General features: G+C 40.6%; 1 protein-coding gene across 1 annotated transcript in view; it reads left to right on the top strand.

Annotated features, from left to right (window-relative positions):
- PRKCA (protein kinase C alpha) overlaps positions 1 to 22,202 on the top strand; it is a 164,175-nt gene that overhangs the window by 126,106 nt on the left and 15,867 nt on the right. The window contains exons 9-13 of the mRNA XM_080389101.1: positions 10,556 to 10,699; positions 11,498 to 11,671; positions 14,571 to 14,662; positions 16,281 to 16,343; positions 16,835 to 16,973. Of these exons, the coding sequence (XP_080245227.1) occupies positions 10,556 to 10,699; positions 11,498 to 11,671; positions 14,571 to 14,662; positions 16,281 to 16,343; positions 16,835 to 16,973 (612 nt within the window). The remainder of the gene's footprint in view (positions 1 to 10,555; positions 10,700 to 11,497; positions 11,672 to 14,570; positions 14,663 to 16,280; positions 16,344 to 16,834; positions 16,974 to 22,202) is intronic.

Below are 22,202 nucleotides of genomic sequence, written 5' to 3'. Positions count from 1 at the left end.
TTATTAAACAGATTAAACATATTGACAGTGCCAAATGGGTAACTGGAAACTCTTCCCTCTCCAGATTTCACTGCTTACAGCCAGATATCCGTTGTCCAGGGCAATATCCCCTGGAACTGCTGTTTGTAGGATACACACATCCCTTTTCAAATTAGTATCGTTCATAGTCATTTGACTTCATTGTCTGCATTTTCTAGGGCTCATGGTTACCTCAGTCGTGTGCCTGGAAAATCTGGGAAGTTTTTTAGAAATCATGTATTTATGTACTTGACACAGTTTTGACTTCTGTGCAGCAACACAGAAAAAAAATATTTAAAAAAAATATTGAATAGGGAATGTGATTATAAACCCCCCAAATAAGCAGCTCCATTGAGATGCCGTATGGTATATTAAACTGTTGTATTGTCCTTTAGGATTCTCTTATTGCCTTTATCCCAAGTAAATATCCATTTAACATAATGTTGAGCTTGAGAAAATCATTTCTCCTCGGAGGAGAATCCACGAGGGGTCAGTAAAGAACACAGAATAGCTCCCAAAGCTGCAAGCAAGCTCTGGCAAAGTCCTGAAAGAAATGAAATAATGCAAATCGTTTGTTTATATATATGTAGAAGGATACAAACCTGTTAGATGAAACCGCTCTTTTGATAAAATTCAGTATGCTGTTTTTCATACAGCCCTTCATTTAAGGCTTTTATCTGGCACTGATGCTAATTTTTGCTCTGATCGAATTATTTAATAATTTGCAGCTGTAAAAGTGAGTGCTGCCTCTGCTCACCTCTGTGTTGCTCAGTTTATCTCTGCCATTGGGTGCCTCATGAATTCTGTAATTACCTGCCTTTCTGCCTCCGTTGTGCCCAGCTTTATGTGCTAGGCGAGAGAAACGGACCTCTGCAGCAATCTCCCAGGCACTAAGTGGAATTATCTCATGAATTTTGTGAGCCTGCAAGGTGTTAGAAGAGGCATGGGTTCCAAACACACAGCTCCTGGTAGGATTAGACAAAGTAACTCAGTTTTACTAATCATCCAGAATTCATTGTGGGACACAATGCTATTTGTAACCCAGGTTGGCTCGTGGACACTCGATGTCAGCGTTCCTACGTGATGAGCAAAGCAGTACAGCACGTGCGTGGGCTTCAGGAAGGGGGTCCTGTGTCCTGGGACATGCTTTCTGCAAAAAGGCATTTTTAATCCTTTTCACATATGGCACAAACGTTTTTATAGGCAGATCCTTTAAATAAATTTGCTATTACTAACCAAAAAGGTAAATATGACACAGGTTTAAGGGGAGGAGGAGAGGAAATGATGAGGGGAAAGGTAAATTAAAGACATAAAATAGTCCATATTTAACTGCCAGGTACAGTTTTATCACCCTCCCGTCTGTATTTGTATGAAACATCCTGTTTGCCTTCATGCCTTTTTATTAGCAATGGGCACGATGGGAAGTTTTTTTCCTAGCTATTTTTTCAATAACTATTTTAGCTATTGAAGTAAAAATGCACTTTCATTTGTAGATACTGCCTTTTTTTGTGAATTACATCATAGTTCACCACAGTGACATTGCCGTCGTGAAAAGAAACCTGAGTGCAGATGAACAGCTTTCTGCTCATTTGCATGTTTTCAGTGTTCTCCTTGCTGCAAAGAAGTCTTGCTAGAATGTAATTTCACCAGGGGAATGCACAGCTGAAAAACAATCTGTGTAAACCTCACGAAGCCTGGATAATGGCCGTGGCATGGTGCATCCCCTGGTACGGTGGGTCTTGCTGTATTGCAGTGTCTTGCGTAGGCATCGTCAGTCTGCTGCAGGCTAATCCCAGGGTGCTGCTTTCTATATGGCTGAATATGTGTCTATACAGGCGTTAGTGCAATGCAGTTCTGTAATTTAGTTCATTAGTTCGTTTGCCCTTGAAAGAAACAAATAGGAATCAGGGAGAATGCGCAGTAAGATGGGGAAAAGCCACGTGTTGCCACCTTCTTCAGAAGCATTTAAGTCAAGGAAAGAACAGAAACGGTCTCTTCTGTTACGTTTCTTGGGAAATCTAATGCCAAAGCATCTCCCCAGATTGCTCAGCGCAGGTTTTGTAGGGAAACAGGTAAAATGGCCAAGGAAGTTCCTTCCCTCTGGTGACCTGCAACAGCAGAGACATGAGCTGGGACTGGACCAAGATGTGACACTGGTGCCACCCCCTCTGCACTCGGAGCTGCTAAACCATCCACAGCTTAGGCTCGAACTTTCTCTTTCCTCTGTTGTTTCCATGACTACAAAACTCCCCGCTAATGAATTATAAGCTTGCATTAGGTTATGGTATTAAGCTTAAAACTCAGCCTGGTGAAGAATTAGGTCTTGCTGGGGCTCAGAAATGGGCTCTCCTCATTTCAAATTCTCAGCATCCTGATAATTGAGTTGTATAAACCAGGAAATTGATAGTCCTTTATAGCATCTATAATTACATGGAATTGGAAATGCAATAATGTAAGAAACAAGCTGCCACAATGATGGAGAACTTTTCAGTGAATGGGAGGGTTTTTCCTCCAGATTTTGACTTGAAATTTATTGGATTTATTTACTTTATTAAAGGCTTGCTAATGGCTCAACTTGTTGATCAAAATCCCCACTGAGCTTTCATGACTGGAAACCTGAATAGGGCTTTTTTTTGTCCTCCCTTGAGACTTGGCTAAATTATTTCAGTTTCTCCTTCTCACATCCTTAGGATGAGTTTTGCCAGTTCTGTCAGTGACATTTTCTATGGTTTGTCTGAGGTCTGAGCTGCTCTGATGCTTCTTGCGGAGCATCCAGGTAGCGACAGACAGAACTGAGCATTAATTTCACACTTGCAGCCGAAGCCTCCTGGGCTGTAATAGCGAAACTGGAATGTTACTGTTCAGACTGTTCCTTTCCTCACTTCTCACCACCCCTTTTCCTTGCTTTTTTTTTTTTTTTATGTGTTATGCAGAGTGTTACATGCAGCTCTGCTATGGCTTTGGGTTAATTTAAGAATTAGGAGCAGAAACATTGGGAGCAAGGCAGACTAGCATGAGATGGCTTGTTCCATCACCAGTGACATTTGAAGAGTGTGTTGGGCCCTAGCAAAGACCTGGTGAGAACTTGTTGCAGCATGAGAGGCAGGACTTTTGTAGAGTTTTGCAGAGGGGTTGAATTGTAGCCAGAGGACATTCCTGCTCCACGGATCCCAAGAAAGTCTCGGGAGCCAAAGTAAAGCCTGCTTAGTCAGCCCTTAGATTTCTGACCCTCGTGCTGTCACCATCGTGGGTTTTTTCAGCGGCGACTGGAGCCGGTGCTGCTCTCTGTCGTTCCACCCTTCGTGTGCTATTTACAGCTGAGTGCGACTGCATGGGCAAAGCGGTGGGTGCTGGGAGGAACCTGCCGTAGAGGAGGGGAGAGGATGCTGGTGTGTGATGTGCGGCAGCGCTGTGAGTCTGGAGGAGGCTCGGCTGCCAGGAACAAAGCTCTCCCTTTCATTTCTTTTCCCGGCAGGTGTCAGCGGAGCCAATAAGTAACAGATGAAATGTGGCGATAAACCCGCTGCTTACAAACCACGGTTGCATGTGCTGTCTGTGTCTATACCTCCACACACGTGATGGGGATTCAGTGTTGTTGTTAAATATTTTTTTCGTTTATCACTTTCTCCTCTTGAAAATTTGTTACCAATAGATATCCATGCTGGGCATCTGTGAACTTGCTAAGAGCGAGTTGCCTTGGCAACCGAAAAGTGCATCCTCTAGTGACTGCAGTCACCAGGCCTTTTGTTGGCTGGAATATTTTTCCGCGGGAATTGATGTGGGTTTCTCCCTTCTGAAGCTGTGCTTGGGGGTGGCAGGGGGTGGCCGCAAGTTTGGGCAGTTTGGGAATCCAGCGCTTCTTTTTCTGTATGGGAACAAAGCTGAATGTTGCAAACAGCAACAGGGGAGGAATAATGAAGGTGAGCATTACAAGGTGTTAAAGCGCTAACATCGTGATATGCAGCTGGTTCCCCTAAAGAGCCTGAGGGTAGGAATGTGAATTGGGTAGATTTTTTGGAGGTTTAATTCCTTAAAAGTTTTATTTATTTATTGGCTAATGGGAAAAATTACCAGTTTCATCTTTTTGCTCCGTAGGTAATAACTGGAGGGCAGAAGAGCCAATGTTCAGATATGTTCCAATTTGTTGTTTTGTCCTATTAGGTTGTCTTCACAGTAAAAAATCAGAAAGAAAGTTTTGGAAAGACTCGATAAGAACCTTACTGCAGTGGAAAATTGAGTCCAATAATGATTACTATTCCCTAAATAATTTCTTTTTCTTCTTTGCATCACACTTCTGATCTTTGCATCACACTTCTGATTAGGTTTTGGAAGTCTTCCCCCCCCCCCCCCCCCCATCTAATTAAAAGAACAATTGTTACTCTTAGATTTTTAAAAAAAAAAAAAAAAAAAAAGGAATTATTTTTACAGCAAAACCTGAGATAGCTTTTCCAGAAAGCGCACACCAAATTCCAAGAGCGTCCCCCATGTAACACACTGTAACTTCTGTAACACTCCATGGAGAAGCAAATCGGGGCTGAATATATAAAGTGTGTCTCACCTGTGGTTTCAGGGTAAAAGAACGGGCCGAGATAAGGTGCGTCCAACCCAAAGGAAGTAAGATGATGTGCATGTCTTGTTTTCTCTTTGGATTAACTCTTCTGCTACCAGTGCAGACTAATTTACCTTTAACGAACTGTTTTCCTGGTTTGTTTGCTGCAAGCTGGCTTCGTTGTAACAATACTGTGTTTTTATTGAAGATATTAAGCCAAGCAGTCGGATTGTAAATTGAAAATTAATCCAAGGCCTGAAATGCTGTCTTCAACTTCAGCAAGTTAGAATATCTATAAAAAAATAAAGGTGAATTCAAGTAGAATTCTGCCATTTTCAACTTTAGTCATGGTAGGAAGAAGCAAAATATCATTGCTCTTTTCTAATAAGCTTTTATGAATCATTTGAATTTATGTCCCTTCTGTAGCTGCAAAACTGGTTTTGCGTCAGGAATCTGGAAGAGTGTGTTGGTTGCATGGCATTTTCTCTCTGCAGTGTTCATGGCATATCAGATGTAAAGCTTATGGCAGAGCTCAGTAAGAGCATGTTAAAATGTTTTATGTTCTTGAGCTCATGAGAGTACACTAACATACGCTGCAGCTGGCTGTGGGCACACAGAAATTAGAATTCCCATTTTTGCGCTCTGCCTCTACAGCTGCTAAAAGATTTGTAAGTATTACCAGTCACTGGACGCTACGTTAGACTAATCTGAATAAAAGTAGTTCTTTGTTGTAAAAGAGTTTGTGGAGAATTAAAAGCAAGCTGAGGCATTCCTGCTATTGTAAAAAAAGAAAACAAGCATAAAACACCCTAATATATAAAATCAGTTAAATGAACTGTGATATTTGTAATGATGTAAGAATGAGTAGGTCCCAAAATAATATGGAATATTTTAAGTAAATCTATTGGAACTGCTTTTTATGAAATATGCTTTCCTCTAAGCCAGCAAGCAGTAGGCTGTGGTTCTGGTGAGCTCTTCCTCCTTTCAGACCCACCTCTCTGCCTGGTCCAGGTGTTTTCCATATTTCTCCTTTTTTCTAGCTATATCCAACCGTAAGAAAACCTGATCCTCTTGAAAGTCTGTTTAGATAAATACCTGAGAAAATACATTTTTGGGGCTGTTTATAAGGCTAGAGCTTGAAGAGAGAATGATGGCTCTGTGCAAGATCCAGAAAGATCTGGACACCATTTAACAGCTTTAGGGCACAAGACGTCTGCCTGTGGTGTCACATCAGGTGCCCTGACCTGTGTATGTCCCAGGTCCAATGCCCTGCTCTTCAGTTTTGTGTGTGTGAAGCTCTCCATCACAAACTGCTGTCTTTACACGCAGTTTCTCTAGCCAGCAGAGCCCCACGTCTCTTCATTCCTCTGTGGTTAGTTGAAACAGCATCCCCAGGAGCTCTGAAAATCACTTCTATCCAATATCTGTCCTATTTTTAGTTCTTAAGTTGGTCTTAACAGAGCATAAGCCTCAAACAGATTCTCTTCCCTTCTAATAAACAGTAAAGCTATTCATCGTGGGCAATCCTGGATGCAGAGGTGACGTGAAAGTGATGCTGTGTGGTTTTACATTTCATTTTTTCAAATTAAAATGCATCAGTAATGTAATGTTTTCTCTAGTATATTTATTTTTATTGTGCTCCTCTCCTTGACTGCATTTTAACAGTAGTTTTAGTTTGTACTTCCCCATCTGAAGTATCTAAAATATATAAATTGTACTTTATGTGAAAAGCAACGTCCCACATGTTGAGGTATTAAAAAAACAGAGGAAAAGCGGTTTTCTAGTAAAATATGTTTAGCAAGTTATTTCCCATGTGGGACATAGTAAGAAATTAACATTGCTGTGTGTGAGGAAAGTTTGCAAGTCATCACATTGTATGGAACGTCATTAAACAGCTCCAGTGGGCACAGCCAACTAAATATTCACCCAGCGGGTGAGGGGAAGGCTCACGCAGGTGACAGGAAACCTGCGAAGTGGCCACAGCCTGTGGGTGGATGGGGTCTGCTCCACACGCACACTGAGCTCAGCACATTTCGGATGTGTTTGCTCCAAACCTTTGCTAAATCTGGTAAGCAAATGCTTGTTTCCCTGTATCTTCACCCATTGCTTGCAACAAGGCACAACATTCGTCCACTGTAGATTTTCTGTAGTTTAATGTAAAGCGATGTTGATACTTGAAGACGTTTCCTAATCTTTTAATCATAACTATAAATCATCAGTTGAGTTTCTGAAATACTTTTGTCTTGCCCCATATTCTGGGTTAGGCTCTGCGGTAAAGGGGTAAGGTTAAAGCCTTTCCTTAAATCCATCAACATCAATTGTTAGTGACGATTTGTGCCATTTCTGCTGAGTGTAGAAACTTCCATGCAGCTTGTAAGTGATGTTTTGGTTTGGGTTTGTACTTCAGGATGAATTGAAAAACACGGAATATACACAGCAGCTAATTCTCGAAGATGGGTATTAAGTACTAGATCTTTCAGGATTTATTTCATAAAGATGTCTTACCGTCCCATCAAAAACTTGATGGCACATGTAACATCTGTAATGGCTTGACCATGTTTACCTAATTTCATTTCCATGCCCATAGCCTAATTCTGTTCCAATAGCTCTGGAAAGTTTTTTTAAGTAGTACTAAGACAACAAAGTGATATTGAGGCTAAGTCATAACCAAAACATGTTGCGGTAGTATTTTGGGAAGATCTTAATGGATCATCTGTGAAATGTTTTGGTTTGGATTATTATTGTTTCTTTTTTTTTTTTTTTTTGCCTCCCAGTATATGTTTGCCAGTGTTGAAATTCCGACTATACTTTCAGTAGGTCCTGAAGCCAAAAAGCAGTAAAAGGAATTCACATGCTAAATGTGAAAAACTTTTATTGGCGTGCTCATGAACAAACGGTCGGTGGCCCTGTTGAAGGGAAATGGGGACCTCTGATAAGGGGATGACAATTTAATCAGGTCATTAGGCCGTTCCCCTTTGGGTCCGTGTGCTTTCATTGAGTCAGCCTGGTCGCTGTTGAGCATTTCATGGATGCCACATTCCTGTATTTCCTTATAGACGGTTTGCAGCAGTGTTCTCTCTTTACACCTACCACCGCCGGGGCTAACGCACGGAGCTAGCTCAGCACCAGCGAGGTGATAACCAGGATCGGCGGCTTCCCGTCAGGATAAGGGCAGGCAGATAAGCTCCCGCCTGCCTTAGCCATCCACCCGCAGCAGATGGCACAGAAGCCCACCTGACCAAACAGCAGGCGCCTGATGTTCTCCTTAAAAATTTACTGTATGAAAAAAGAAATTACCAAACTGAGAGTGACATCTAATTCAAAAAAGATAGAAAATGGAAGTAAGAGGAGCATGTCTCTGTTGCTCTTTGAATCCAAGGGTTTTCTTGGAGGGCGCAGGGAGGCCTTGGCTTGGTTCTCTGATATTATTTCAAGGCGCCGCCGTCAGATGCTGACAATTTTGTCTCGCATGTGTTTGATCGCAGCAAGCGCGGTGCTTTCGGCTCCGGGAGCCGGCAGAGGGCACAGGAGCCTGCTGACGGATCTGCCACTCTTCTCTTGTGGAAAATCTGCTGATAGCCCCGAGCCTGGGGTGGCAGAAAGCACCCCCTGCCCGAGCGGCAGGTTTGTACCCAGAGACACAATCTGCCTTGGAACAAAATGCAGTTTGTTGTTTCGAGTGATACATTTTTCAAACAGGCTGCCAACAACCTACCCAGGGGGTTTTAAGTGTAAGAAATAAAGCCAGTGTTTTCCACTCAGTGCCTGATTTCGATCTCCGTTACTGGGTGAAAAGGCAGATACTGAAATTCCTTCTTGTATCAGAAAAGCAGGTTCTGTTATCTGAGACCCCATATCTGAGAGCATCACAAAGACCTGGCCAGCAAAGCTGCTCCTTTAAACCACTCACCCCCTACAAATAAAGGATATTAGGATTTTTCTTTTTTAACTTGTTCTGCTTATGGCTCAGTCTTGTATTGTGGCCTTGAAAGGAGCTGTGTCCCAACAAAGAGGGCCATTGCAGACCCTGGATTTGTGCCAGCAGCCGGATCTGCTGCAGGACCATCCCTTGCAGGATCAGGGACTTTAGGCTGACTCCCAGGACTGGCTCTTCCTAAACATTTGCACAGCACATGATCATGCTTAGCATCTCCAAGTGCTGCTTTCATGCCAGGAAGTAATATTAGCGATAGCAGAAATTCCACATTTTAATCTGTATTACAATCCAAACCAGACACACACACACACACACACACACAAATATATCTAAACTCCCCAAATTCATATCCCTGTGGCAGGTATGAGGCTTCCTGCATTTCTAAAGTTGCAGGAAGAGTCATCCAATCTGAATGTGCTTTTCAAGTGATGTGTGGTTATTTTATCAGATGATTACTTGACATTACTGCCTGCAGTAGCAGAAGGCTCGAGTCTATGAATTGAGTCACCCCTTTCAATCATCAAGTTTTAAACTTGTCTGGGGAGGGGAAAGTTTTTATCTTCCAGTTTGCAATGAGCTGCCAAAGGTGTATGCGGGACCAGGCTTTGGAGGTGATTTATTGTGTGACTTTGAATAAACTTTAACTTCTATAATTTTCTTATCTGTAAAACAGTGATAATGCCGTAGAAACACAGAAAGGTTTGAGTTGGAAGGGACCATACAGATGACCTGGTTCCACCCCCTGCCCTGGGCAGGGCCCCCTCCCACCAGCCCAGGTTGCCCCCAGCCCCGTCCAGCCTGGCCTGGGACACTGCCAGGGATGGGGCACCCACAGCTGCTCTGGGCACCCTGTGCCGGTGCCCTGCCACCCTCACAGGGGAGAATTTCTTCCTAATATCTCACCTAAATGTCCCCTCTTTCAGCTTAAAACCATTCCCCCTTGTCCTGTTGCTACATGCCCCTTTCTCATCAGCCCCTTTAGGTACTGGCAGGCTGCTCTAATACGCAAATATTGTCCTTTCGCGGTGCAGTGAGAAAAGTATTTATCCTTAAATGTCAACCATATGTCAATGGCACAAAGTAAATTAACCATATTAGAGGTTATTTACGAGACCAAGACACTGGATAGATGGGGGAAAGCAGTTCTATCCTAAAGTATTATTAAACCTTCTTGGCTTTGCTTCTGCTGGTATATGGGATTATTTTGAGAAAAAGAGGGATATTATGTTGTAGCCCGCATTATCTTTCGGTGAGTCTTACTTTTTTCTCTCTTGTTAACTTTGAGATTTGAAGTGCAACTTACTTGAGCAATTACATGGTGTCTCATATGAAATACTGAGACTTTATTGCAACCTTCTGCAAACCAGACTGTCTTGCCAAGGCAGAGCTTTTGTATGAAATATTTCCCTTCCTTCCTTTTCCAGATCAACACTTGATTGAAAATCAAAGTTGATTGTATTGCTAGTTTGAAAGTGGCCATGTTCATCTGCATTAATTCTCATGTGGTGTGTTGTTGGGTTTTTTTAATGTAGGTTATTTTTCTTAATGCATGTCAAAAATCTCCTAACTCTTGCTATGCAGTGACTTAAAAATTACATTTTAAAAGAGAATGTACTGAAGAGACTGTTTATGTCCTAAAATACCTTATGTAGAATCTAGCATGGTATTTTTGGAAAGCATTTTTTGTATTTCAAAACAAAAGCACCAGATAAGCCTGCTTTTGGCATGAAAATAAGTGATTATTTTTTTCCTTTGGCTTTGATTTTTGCTTTGGTTTTGCTCTTCTAACCAGATAAGTGTAGCTGCTTTTATCTGGTTATACATGAACACAGTTTTCCACTTTAATTCAGTAGTGTCAAAGTATCGTTGGAATGAGTCTTCCAAGTTGTGTCTGCGCAAATGTTGCTGTGCAGCCTTTCTCCTGGGAATGCCACCTCAGATAGGGTCATCTCCAATTGTGACCTCCACCCAGTGATCCCTTCTGGCAAGGAAACAGGCTGCTCTTCTTACTTTCCTATTTCTGTGTGTGTACGTGTGTGTATGTTCTTCAGAAAGCCAAACTTGGGCCAGCTGGTAACAAAGTCATTACTCCAACAGAAGACAAGAACTCAAGTGTGCCATCCAACAATCTGGACAGGGTGAAGCTGACAGATTTCAACTTTCTCATGGTTCTTGGAAAGGGGAGCTTTGGGAAGGTAAGAATTCTTGATAACTATTCCACTCGCGTTGGTTTTTTTTTTTGGTTTGGGGTTTTTTTTTTCTTTTTTTTCTTTTATTTTTCTTGAGGAAGAATGCATGACTAATTCTCCAAGAAGCAAATTCCAGAGCCAAAAGGCTGTGCATTTTGGAGGGAGGATTTCTCAACATGGAGTAGGGTGATTCCCTAAGGACTAGCAGGCTTCAGTCACATTTGGCAGTTTTTCTTGAAAAAAAATTTTTAAAGCCCTCAGACTGTTGGTCAGGATGTAAGAAACAGTCGGTGACTTTTAGATCCTCACTTCCCGGCAGTTTCAAGGAAGTGAAATCTACTTTTCTGGCTTTACTACCTAGGTCATTCTGCCAGTTCTGGAAGTCACCAGCATCAGTAGGGCTGAATATTAGGGAAGAACTAGGAGTAGCATATATATATATTTGAAACCTCTTAGTCAAAAGAAGGGGTTGCTATTTTTCTGTCTGTTTGAACAACCACTTACGTGCTCAAGTGCCCTTTACTGAAGTGTCCCCCAGGACTTAACATTTGAGCAACCCTTTGGCAGCGTGCCTGTGATTAACCAGAGGGGTTTGGCACAGGCTTTGTCTGCAATGACTGGTACAGCTCGTTGCAGTGGGTGAGTAATGACGATATTTTTGGCGTTTTGATCAAGTTAGTCTATACCAATAAAAAAAAAAAAAAAAAAGCTGGATTGCCATCTATACAAATCTTCGGGCGTATGAGTCACCTTCCCTCCTTGGCAGCTAGGAATATTTTCACCCTGTTGTTTCTCTTTGCGCAGGTGATGCTGGCAGACAGGAAGGGGACAGAGGAGCTCTATGCAATAAAAATACTGAAAAAGGATGTGGTGATTCAGGATGATGACGTTGAATGTACAATGGTTGAAAAACGAGTCCTGGCATTGCAAGATAAACCACCATTCCTGACACAGCTTCACTCTTGTTTCCAAACAGTTGTACGTGAGCTCTGTCTTTCTTGTCACCTGGATGTTTTCCATATGGTCATGGATTTTATCCATTCCGTGATATGTATTATCATGCAACATATATATCATAGCTTCTGTGCATAGGAGATGGTAAAGAAAGAGATACCGCATGTAATTACCACTAGTATTTTTAATATAAAAACTAGGTTTAAAGATTTTTCTTCATACAGTAATTCAAGGAGAGCAGTGTGACAATTCATAAATTTAATAACGTGTGCTTTGCCGCGTCAGAGCCTTAAGCCCAGATCCCCAAACGTTCCTAAATACTTTTAAGGATCTGAGGATAGTACATGAAAAGTCTCGGTGGCTGTTACTGTATCGTGAGGTGATTAGTCATCAATCAATGTTGATGAATTTAATTTAGTTTTCTGGCACCCCTGGCACAGAGGAAAGCGTTGAGGTTTTTTTTTTTTAATTCTTATAAATACGTGAAGCGGCGTTTCCCCATCACGTTGCAAAACCTTTCCCAGGGACAGCCTGTGGGATGGCAGCACCGTGCCGGTCGCTTGGATGGCCTGGAAAGCTGTGTGGCGGGCAGCTGGCCTGGGTTTGGAGTGGCCATGGATACACCCTGGGGCTAGCGGCCTGGCTCCAGGTGTCCCGAGCTGGCTGCAGGTATTTATTCACAAGAAACTGAGGCCCTTCTTGCCTCGCCTTGTAGCCGTCTTGCAGCTAAGGCCTTGAACTGTGCCCCAGGGCTGGGTTGTTACCTAACGCAGCGATGAAAGGACATACCTTGGTTTTCCACTCGACTATTCTATATCTTTTACCTCTTACACTGTTGATGGGTTTTAATCTAAAAAGAAGTGAACAACCAAGCAGCCAGTAGTTTGCAGTAATAACATCGTAACATTCCACAAACAAGCCACGTCACCCTCTTAGCATCTCACAGCATCGTTCCCTGTGGTGTTAGAGGCATTTTCAAACTCCAATTAACGTCTGCCAGTCTCTGACAGAAAATGGCCTGAATGCAACAGATTTGCAGACATAATTAATCACAAGAAAATGTGAATCTGGGAACTATTATTACATTTGGTAATTTTTGCCTTCTAAAATGTATTTCCTACCTCTACTTATAATATGAAGATGGTTGTAATAAGGTAAGAAATGTCCTAGTAGAAATAGAATTCTAGCTCCCTTCCATTCTCTATCTTTAGATAACTTCATTAGTAGCCAAAAAGCTTAGTCTCATCAGTAAATGAAAAAAACACTTTGTTTAATCTTATCTTTTGAGCAAGTACGTTTTAAATGTAAAATCTTAAAAAGTACAAAAGTCTAGTATTTTCTAGTTAAGGGGAATGAAAGAAAAAAATTGAGGTTTTTTAGTATTTACATTAACTTTTTTTTTTTTTAAATCATGTACAAAAGCAGTGGAGCTGCATAAAGGCCCAGATAAATCATTAACAGCTTTGCCTTTGCCTAATCTACTTAATGTTTTCCAAAGCATTGAGTAGTTTGTGCTTGGTGCTATGAAATATTCTGTGGGATTAATATTAGCTACAAAAATGAGAAATTGTATAAAGAGAAGAAAAGGCATAGACTGTATGACCATAGGAAAAATTACTAAATTTTGGTTAGTGCTTTTAGATGCAGGCTGCTATTGCCATGGATTTTACAATAAAGACAATTCATACAAAAATCTAAATTTTATAAATCCGTTCTGGCTAATTAAGCATTTTGCCCGTGGCTGGTCTGTTGAGCCCAGCTTAGGAAATCACAGTTTTTAAAGGTATGTTAATGTTTGAAATCTTAGTTATTGGATGATTGGAGACTTTCAATCAGTGCTGAAGGAAAGAGACTGAACGAGAGCATCTTAGTAATGAGTCTCTTTCTCATCAGAGTATTGGGTAGGAACTTTTGTACAGATACTTCAGGATAATGTTTCTGTCCAAAATATCTAAAGGAAAATCAGAGGAAGCCAAAAATATTTCTTCCATAACGGGGAGGAAGACTTTTAATGCATCTTGTACACTGTCTGGGTCACGTTGTAATGGCAGGTAGTAAGCTTGCCATGATATTGTCCACCAGAATTGTTAACGTTAGGTGGTCAAAATCTTCCACCCTAAGTCAAAGGTGTCTGTAGAGTGTAATCAACGTATTCTTACTGAAGTCACTTGGAAAAGCCCAGTCTTAGTCCTCTAAAAACTGGGAGACAGACCCACTCTTTTAAGTCTTATTGTCTGAAGGTCACTGAGTGGGAAAATACTACTTTTGAGTGCACTTAAATATGTTACGGTCACGTTTGCTTTGAGACAGCTGGATCTGGCCTTTAAATACCCTCACTGTGCAGGAAAACTCTCCCTCCAAAACAGTATTGCCATCTCCCGCTAGCTGAAATGTGTGCCTACAAGAAGTTAATTTAGTGTCACATGTAAAGGTTCCAGATACTTTTGTAAACCCTACAATTGTTTTTCTTCTTGCCTTCTTTTAATAATAATAAAAAAAAATATTTATTTAATACCTGCCATCTTCCAAAGGAAAATTTATTAGGAAGGATTAGAAATGGTCTCAAAACAAGAATTTTCAACGATCTCCAGTTTTCTTTTTAGAATTTTTTTTTTTTAGAGAAATAGATTTTTCAGACAGAACTATATGTGGACAATTGTGGGAACCATTGTAGACAAATAATATATGAAATAACATCACTAAAATTAGTAAACGTAGGCAGATCTCATCAGTCATTTACTCTTGCCGGTTTTACAAAACATTCCACTTCCATTTCCTGATCTATAAATTTTGCCAGAATGTACAACCAGTCCTAATAATCTTAAAAGCTTTATAATAACATATTCGTGACTTTTTTGCTGATCAATGCATATCTAATATTTTCTCTAATGTATTTATGTGCATTTTTAATACTTTACCCTAGGACCGCCTGTATTTCGTTATGGAGTATGTGAATGGTGGTGATCTCATGTATCACATTCAGCAAGTAGGAAAATTTAAGGAGCCACAAGCAGTGTGAGTGTTTGTGTTTATGTATTTAAATCATGTCATCATCTGAATTTTACAGTCTTCTTCCCAGGTTCAGTATGAAGTCCAGGCTGGTGGGTTTTGAGTGTGTTTTTCTAAGGCCCCAAAACCTGAAGTTTATGTCAAATATGTTGGTGGCACACATAGACCAAAGGTAGCTGTGCCTTTTTGTCCAAAAACACAGCACGAACAAAGGCATGCAATGTCTGCTTTAAAAGTGACAAGAATTTAAACAAGGCAACAGGAAATTAAAGATGTTACTTGGTATTCTGGTGTTTTTAGCACTGAATATAAAAAAAAAAAAAAGTGGTTAGAACATTTCAGTCTGAATTAATGTTACAGGGAAAGGCAATACAAATAGGCTCAGCATTGCAATATAAATTACAGTTTATACGAGATAAATTCAATGCATAGCTTATAAGAATTTCTGTGATCCTAGTTTTTTATATAAGTTTTATTTGTGACGAGTTAATAAATTATTAGAAGTTGCTGATATACATGGTCCCTTTCAGGTAATTGTACATCTGACATATCAGTGAGCAGCTGATAATGATCTGTAGCATCTTCAAATGTGACTAGATCCATCAGTAACATTTTAGTCATGCTTATAACATCTCGTCATCATTTATTAGTGTTTCATAAATCATTTACCAACAAAACTTTAAAATCAAGTGTGACCAACTGTTCTAAGAATTCAGCTGAAATAATTTCTCATTTCATTTTAAGTAATCAGGGCTTGTTTGAATAAGAGGCTTTCTAAATAGAAGCATTTGAGATATAAAACAAGATTTCAACAACTCGCTGAATAAAAACTAGATGGTGGCAGATCATCCCTGACTCCCAGCTAATGTAACTTGCCAACACCCATTGAAAACTATGGTGCTTTATGACAGCTTACGCCTGTAGAGCATCTTCCAGCACACATGTTCCCAAACACCTCTGATCAAGTGTCAGAGCTGAGCCTTCCTCTCCCTTGTGCTGGCCTAAAAATTAACCTCATCTTTAAATAATCCTCTTGCCTATATTTTGCACAGTTCCACAGCAACTGGATTCAACCATCCATCGATATTATGTATCTTTTAACTACATTCGGCAATTATATTTTATATGGTAATAATTTTAATTAGCTGTATGTAATGCATCCATTAACAGCCTGTATAAAGAAATACTATTTCTGCAAATTATTTCATACCATGCGAATTGCAGTGTAAATTGAGCAGCATCCTGAACTCAGCATTGATATGTGAATAGAGATAATGACCTTTGCCGGCAGTTAGATCAGTGCAGCAAAATGCTGTGCCCCAGCTGCACCATTTTTTTGTGGTCTAGGGAGACATTTTCAATTTTATTTTTTTTTAATTCTGCATTATTTTATCATCAAATAACTCAAAATGTGTATGTTAAAGTCCGGTTGACATAAGGTGTCTTATGTCATCTGCCTGTAATATATATTCTTATACTTTAATATACATATACACACACTATATATTATATACTTAATATGCTATTATACAATCATTCCTTACCATGATGCATTTCCAAAATATTTTGTCTGAAGGAAATCATGAGGCAGTAAGAAATCTGTTGGGTTTTTTTTTTCATACAGGTTCTATGCAGCTGAGATCTCAGTTGGGTTATTCTTTCTCCATAACAGAGGGATTATTTATAGGTGAGTATAATCTGACATAAGTAATTTCTGAACTGTTTTTAAAATCCCAAAAGGATCGGTTTCTTTAATGTTTCAGGGCATTTTTAAAACATTTTCTAAAAAGCAGTCACTGTAGCGTTCTTTTTGTTGTGAGCTTTTCCGACATCTGTGCTCTGCCCAACTCAAATGAAAACTCTTGACAATGTAAAACATTATCTTGTGCATTCCTGTGTGATGCTTAATACTTGTATACGTTCTGAAGTCTCGGTGTGAGTGTGTTCATGGTCATGTACAGCTATTTCTCCATTAATTGTCCCGTTTCAGGACTTGTGGTCATTCTTACGTGTCCACAGTGAGGTGCCCAGCTCCCTGCAGGCTGTGGACTGCTGTCCCTGTGCACCCCTGTCCCCTCCGCCCCCAGCTGCAGACATTCCTCACCTAACCTCACAAGTAGCTAAGTTGGCCCTAGTTGATTCTAAACATTAACATTAAATTACTGTGATTCTTCATAGAGATCTGAAATTAGATAACGTGATGTTGGATTCAGAAGGACACATTAAAATTGCTGATTTTGGAATGTGCAAAGAACACATGTTAGATGGAGTAACAACCAGGACCTTCTGTGGCACCCCAGACTACATTGCACCAGAGGTAACTCCCTACCGTTTCATGAACCTTTCGGTCTCTCAGATGAAAATTGTCCCTACACAAATTTCACACCACCGATCTGGATGGCTGTAACTCTGGATACTCGGTGGATGGTACCATTTATACTCCTGCAGGTATTTTGAATAACTTGGTGAATCCATACGGTATTATCAGTAAGGCTTCACTATTTGACAGAATATCTAGTTGATAGAAATCCTAACTTTTCAAGTCATCTCTGCTTCCGATTTCGATCATACTAGCAACAGACTGAAAAGCAGGATCACCACCTTATGGTTTTAAATTTGTAGCCTGGAAATATTACTATGCTAAACTTTGTGCTTCAATTTGTGAAGCCATAGAGAGTTCATGGGTGTTGCTGAGGTTGTCAGTGAGGTCAGCAAACATTTTATTGGGAGCAAACATAGCTTCATTAATGTATTTCTTCCTAGGTTCACACAGCTGCCAAAATATATAGATTTAAAGGATTTTTTGGCATTTTCAGGAAATCACAGATCACTCATTGATTTTTGGGAAGGGACTGACAAGGTCTTGAAGCTTTTCGCTGACCTCCCTGCAAAACTGTTGTAGTCTTTTCCAAGCCATGTCCTACAAATGGTACACAGGTGTCAGGAGTTCTTCATCTCAGGAAAGCTCCAGTCATTGAAAGCCTGAACAAAGCTGTAAGATCAGGGCTTGAATGGAGCTGACATCATAAATCCATAATTTGCCTAGGCTTTGCTGTGACCTGGTGACACCTATGCTGCATCCGAGCCACTGAAAATCACACACAAACATGAATCTAACTGCAGAGGGTCTAAAATGGAAATCTGATCATGAGAAACACTGTTCTACTTTAAAGCACTGTGATAAATGCAAGCTTAGAGTTAAGATTTTTAGTCTGGATATGATTTATATTTCAATAGTTTAGGTATAAAGCATTAAAAAAGAGCACATGTGGTGATTTGGAATTGATTCAAATATATGAGTATTGAAATCTGGTATTTGTGCATACTGAGCTTTCAGGAGTCTTGATTTGTTTGGCTGCAAATTCAGTACAAGAGGCTGTATCCTGATCCAAGATTTTTCACTCTGCTTTTCGCTGAGTGCTGGGCAAGGGGCAGCTCTGGCTGGAACGTTTCTGGCTGTAATTGAATGTTTGTTGGAATATGGGAGATTTATACATGGACAAGTAAATTAGTGTCTAAGGTGAATTTTGTCGTCTCTGTGAAATTGGAATGAAAAGTAGTTTGGTTTTTTTTTCCCAGTTCCTAATTCGTGCTTTTCAGATTGAAATATTGTGTATTATGAAAGCTTGTTTTTCCACAAATTGCTGTTGCTTGCAGCAGGGTATCGGAACAACCAGAGCAGTATTTCATTTTCTTCTGTCAAAACATAAGTGAAGCCAATATTACAAATTAAAAAGTGTCCTTTCTGTGGCAATAGTCTTGTGCCAGTTAATACCAAAGAATGTGATTTCAGTGCCAAAATGCTCAATATGGGTCAGTGCTGGCATGATTTATTTCACTTTATTTGGAAATCTCATATAAAGAAATAAACCTTTTACCAAAACATTCAGTAACTGGGAGGAAATTAGTCTTTCTATTATCTCACAAACAGATATTTATTTATTTATTTTAGTTGGCTGATGTTCTTCTGTTTATTGTGACTGACAAATTGCTAACTGTGTCTGTGGTAAACTTCAAAGTTAGGTTCATGATTCGCTTGCAAGAGCATTTCAGCACGTTTCCGTGGGCTAAAATTTATAAATTTATAATAGATGATAATGAGGATGCATGTACACAGTACCATTCCCTGCTGGGTGGCGATAAATGAGCTAAATCTAAATAAACTGTGGAAGGTACCTAGGGTAGAGCAGTCCTGCGAGTGTGCTGTGCTCAGACAGAAAACGAGCTCTTTTCATCACTTCTGGGAAAATAACGTCGTGACTGTAGTGCAGGAGCCCACGGTGCCTCGACACAAGCGACCCACAGGCAGAGAGAACATGGCTGGAAGGACCAAACAGGGGCATCTCGACTGGCTTCACACGTACGGTCTCCAGGCAGAAAAGCAGGGGAATGTGGTGCTGCATTCAGCAAAGCAGACCTGCACACTTTGGTGTACTATAAAATAATGCTTTTTTATTATTTTAAGCATTTGTTTTTACTTAGGTGTATAATGCACTGAAATTAATATTCTTATCCTGTGCAATCTGAGAAATGCACAGAGGTTAAACTGGTAGAATCCCAGGTCTGATCACTTCTGTCAGGCAGAAAGTGGTTATCCGGTAAAGAATTTTTATTGATGTGCTGAACTTAAATATTTATGGTCAGAGTGTTAAAATAGCTGTGAAATCAATTAATACTTTGTATTTCCTTGACCAGTCAAGAGAGACAGGAGGAGATGGATGTCAAGAGGATTAGCAGGGAGGAATCCTGCCAGCACAGCTGCCCCTGGTGCGGTCCTGAACCCCACCATCAGCATCCCTGCAGCAGCTAGAGCACCGATGTTCAATTTGAGAAGAATTTAAATTAGAAACTCCATTTCCCTTCTCCTCCATCTAATAGCCTCAAAACCTTAAGTTCCAACCTTGTGCTGGCCAAGGTTATGGAGGCTAATAGGTATTACAAAGGTTTGGAAAGTGTGTATTTGACTGTTTCCTGTGATAGTAATATTTATTTCTTTTAATAACTGAGTTTTAACTTTTCCAGTAGACATAAGATATGTTCACGAAAGACTTTCTCTTGCCCCTGGGATATAATCTTTGCATCCCAACTGGCTACCAGCTGCAACGATCTAAACATTCCTACAAATTGCTGGTATTAATCTCAGTGTCCTGGTCTTAACTGTGCCTTCCTTGAAGGCAAAAGGTGCGGGGGAGGTGGAGTGGGGTGGGGGTGGGTGGGTTGGAGAAGAAAGGAAGGGAAAAAGCAGTAATCAACATTCCTCTGCCAATTTGGCTTGGTGAGAGAAGTTTTTCCTGAGCTCTCAAATCCACAGAACCTGAAAAGGCAGAGCTGAAAATGCAGAGCTCTTAAAATAGAGTAATAGATAGGTAAAATGAGACGTTTCAAATGCAAAAGGAGATTAAAAAGGCAATCATTTAAATTAATGATGGGGAATTGAGGGGAAGGGAAGGGTCCTAGCAACTTTCCGCTCCTCCCTGGCCAGTAGGAAGCAGAGATCGTAGCTGGAGGAGGTACAGGTCTTCATTTCCAGGCACATGAGCTCCCTCGCCGCTCTGTGGATCTGCTGTGCACACTGCGGGGAAGCAGGAGGGCCGGTGAATACAGCCCTCTTTGTTCTAAAAGGTACCAGAATATGTATGTGTGGATGGGATTATTTTGGCAGCTGCTGCGAGACAGCCAGGGATGGCTTTGAGCACAGCAGCTGTAGGTAATACATGAGGAGGAGGAGGGAGCTACTGAAAATACAGCATTGAGAACTTGCTGACTTTGTACCGATGCATGTTTGACTGTATATTGAAAACTCATCTGCTTCCTCCCACGTGTAGTTCCTTCCTTGAAGTGAGCCATCTTTCCTCTCGTTTACATTGTCCAATTAATGCCTTGAATAGCTCCCAATATGATGAGTATAACCACCAGTTTCCGTACATGACATGCAGTTGATGAAGGAACATGACATATTGCTTTTTTTGTGTTTCATTTGTATCATATCCTTACCAGGATTAAGCTGGTGATTCAAATTGGGTGCATTTAATTAAGATTAAATGAAAAAAACCTTCCAGTGTCCAGCAGCAGACCAGTGCCATCTTTTCCTACTTTGTGGTAGGTTCAAGGAAACAAGTGTTTTCATTGCATTTTCAGTGGGATTTTTCTGCCGTGGGACCTTTCCAGTCTTGATGTCTGTATTTATTTCTCGAGTCCCTCTCTTTCATCATGTAACCGGTTCGGGCAAGGGAGGTGTGTGCCAGCTCAGAGGGGGCACTGGCCTGTTCATCGGATGCTTCTGCTGATGTTGACATGCGGCATCAAATAGGACAAAAATTTTAGTGACTTTGACCATATGTTAGATTAAATGCAGGAGCTTTTTTCATGTTAATTCTGTCTCTCTTGATGATTCTGCCTGATATTCTCTCACAAAGGCAGATTTAATTGCGGCAGATTACATTTGCTGATGAGAATGCTATTTAGAGAACAACCAAATCTTGACTCACCTCTTGCTGGATAAACAAACAGCGTCATTGAGTCCGTGCTTCGTTACATCTTTCATTTGATGACATTGCCTCGCCATATTTCAAAGATTTCCTCTCCTCAATAATCCCATCAAAGTCTTTCACAGTAGGAAAAGGAGCAGCCTGTGGCCTCCTGGACAGACCTGACTGCCAGGCTGAGAACCATGACAACACAGCAGCATTTTCTCTCCCACTGCTACAGATCCATCGTTTTCTCATTTGCTAATTGAAATAAACTGTTCCTACCAAAATCACCTACATGAAGCGCAGTTACTGTACAAAATGTTCTGCCCTTATATATTAGTGAGCTGAAAAGTACCCCCTTTTATTGATAAAAAAAAAAAATACTTTTTTCTATAAGGCAAGGAGAGATTGTCAGGGCAGGGTTGAGGATGGTGAGGTTTTATCATTTTCTGTGCATAAACACCGGTATTTCTTCTGGATAAAATTTTGGAAGTGTTTGGTCTTCCAAGAAGCAACATCAATTCCAGTGGCCCTCTGGGAACTTACTGGTGGTAGAAATTAGAGAGGAAGTAACCAAATACATCAACTACTATAATTTGAAATGAATGTCCCAAATACGTCTTTTAAAGCCCATATTGCTACTAAAAGGCAACACATAAAGATTGCCTTTATGCAGGACCTTCCAGCTGAGAATCTTATTACCTCTGGTTGGGCAATGTATTTCAAAGTGGGATTGATTTTGAAATCCGTTGCATAGAAACATTGCAGTAATTTTTTAATTCATGCGCTGCTGTTATCCCAGGGAAGAACATATATTCACACAGAGACGATAATTTTGTTTAGTAGCCAGGCTGTCCTGCTTTATTGAGTGGTGACTCACAGTTTTTCTGAGAAACTGCCAAACTTCTCTTTCAGGCAACTAAAAAATCTAGGATATGTGATGTGTACTTGTCTTAGCAGTGTGTTTCACAAAGAATAAAAACACATGCAGAGAAGAAAAGAATTGCAAGCCCATCTCGAGTAATGCCTGCCTCAGTTCTCTGCTTGTTCAGTGGGGCGGTGGCGCTGGGGCTGGA

This window comes from Falco punctatus, assembly GCF_963210335.1.
Source record: "Falco punctatus genome assembly, chromosome: 1".
Lineage (NCBI taxonomy): Eukaryota > Metazoa > Chordata > Aves > Falconiformes > Falconidae > Falco > Falco punctatus.
Note: the sequence above shows the minus strand (reverse complement) of the source record. Positions and strands in the feature narration are given on the sequence as shown.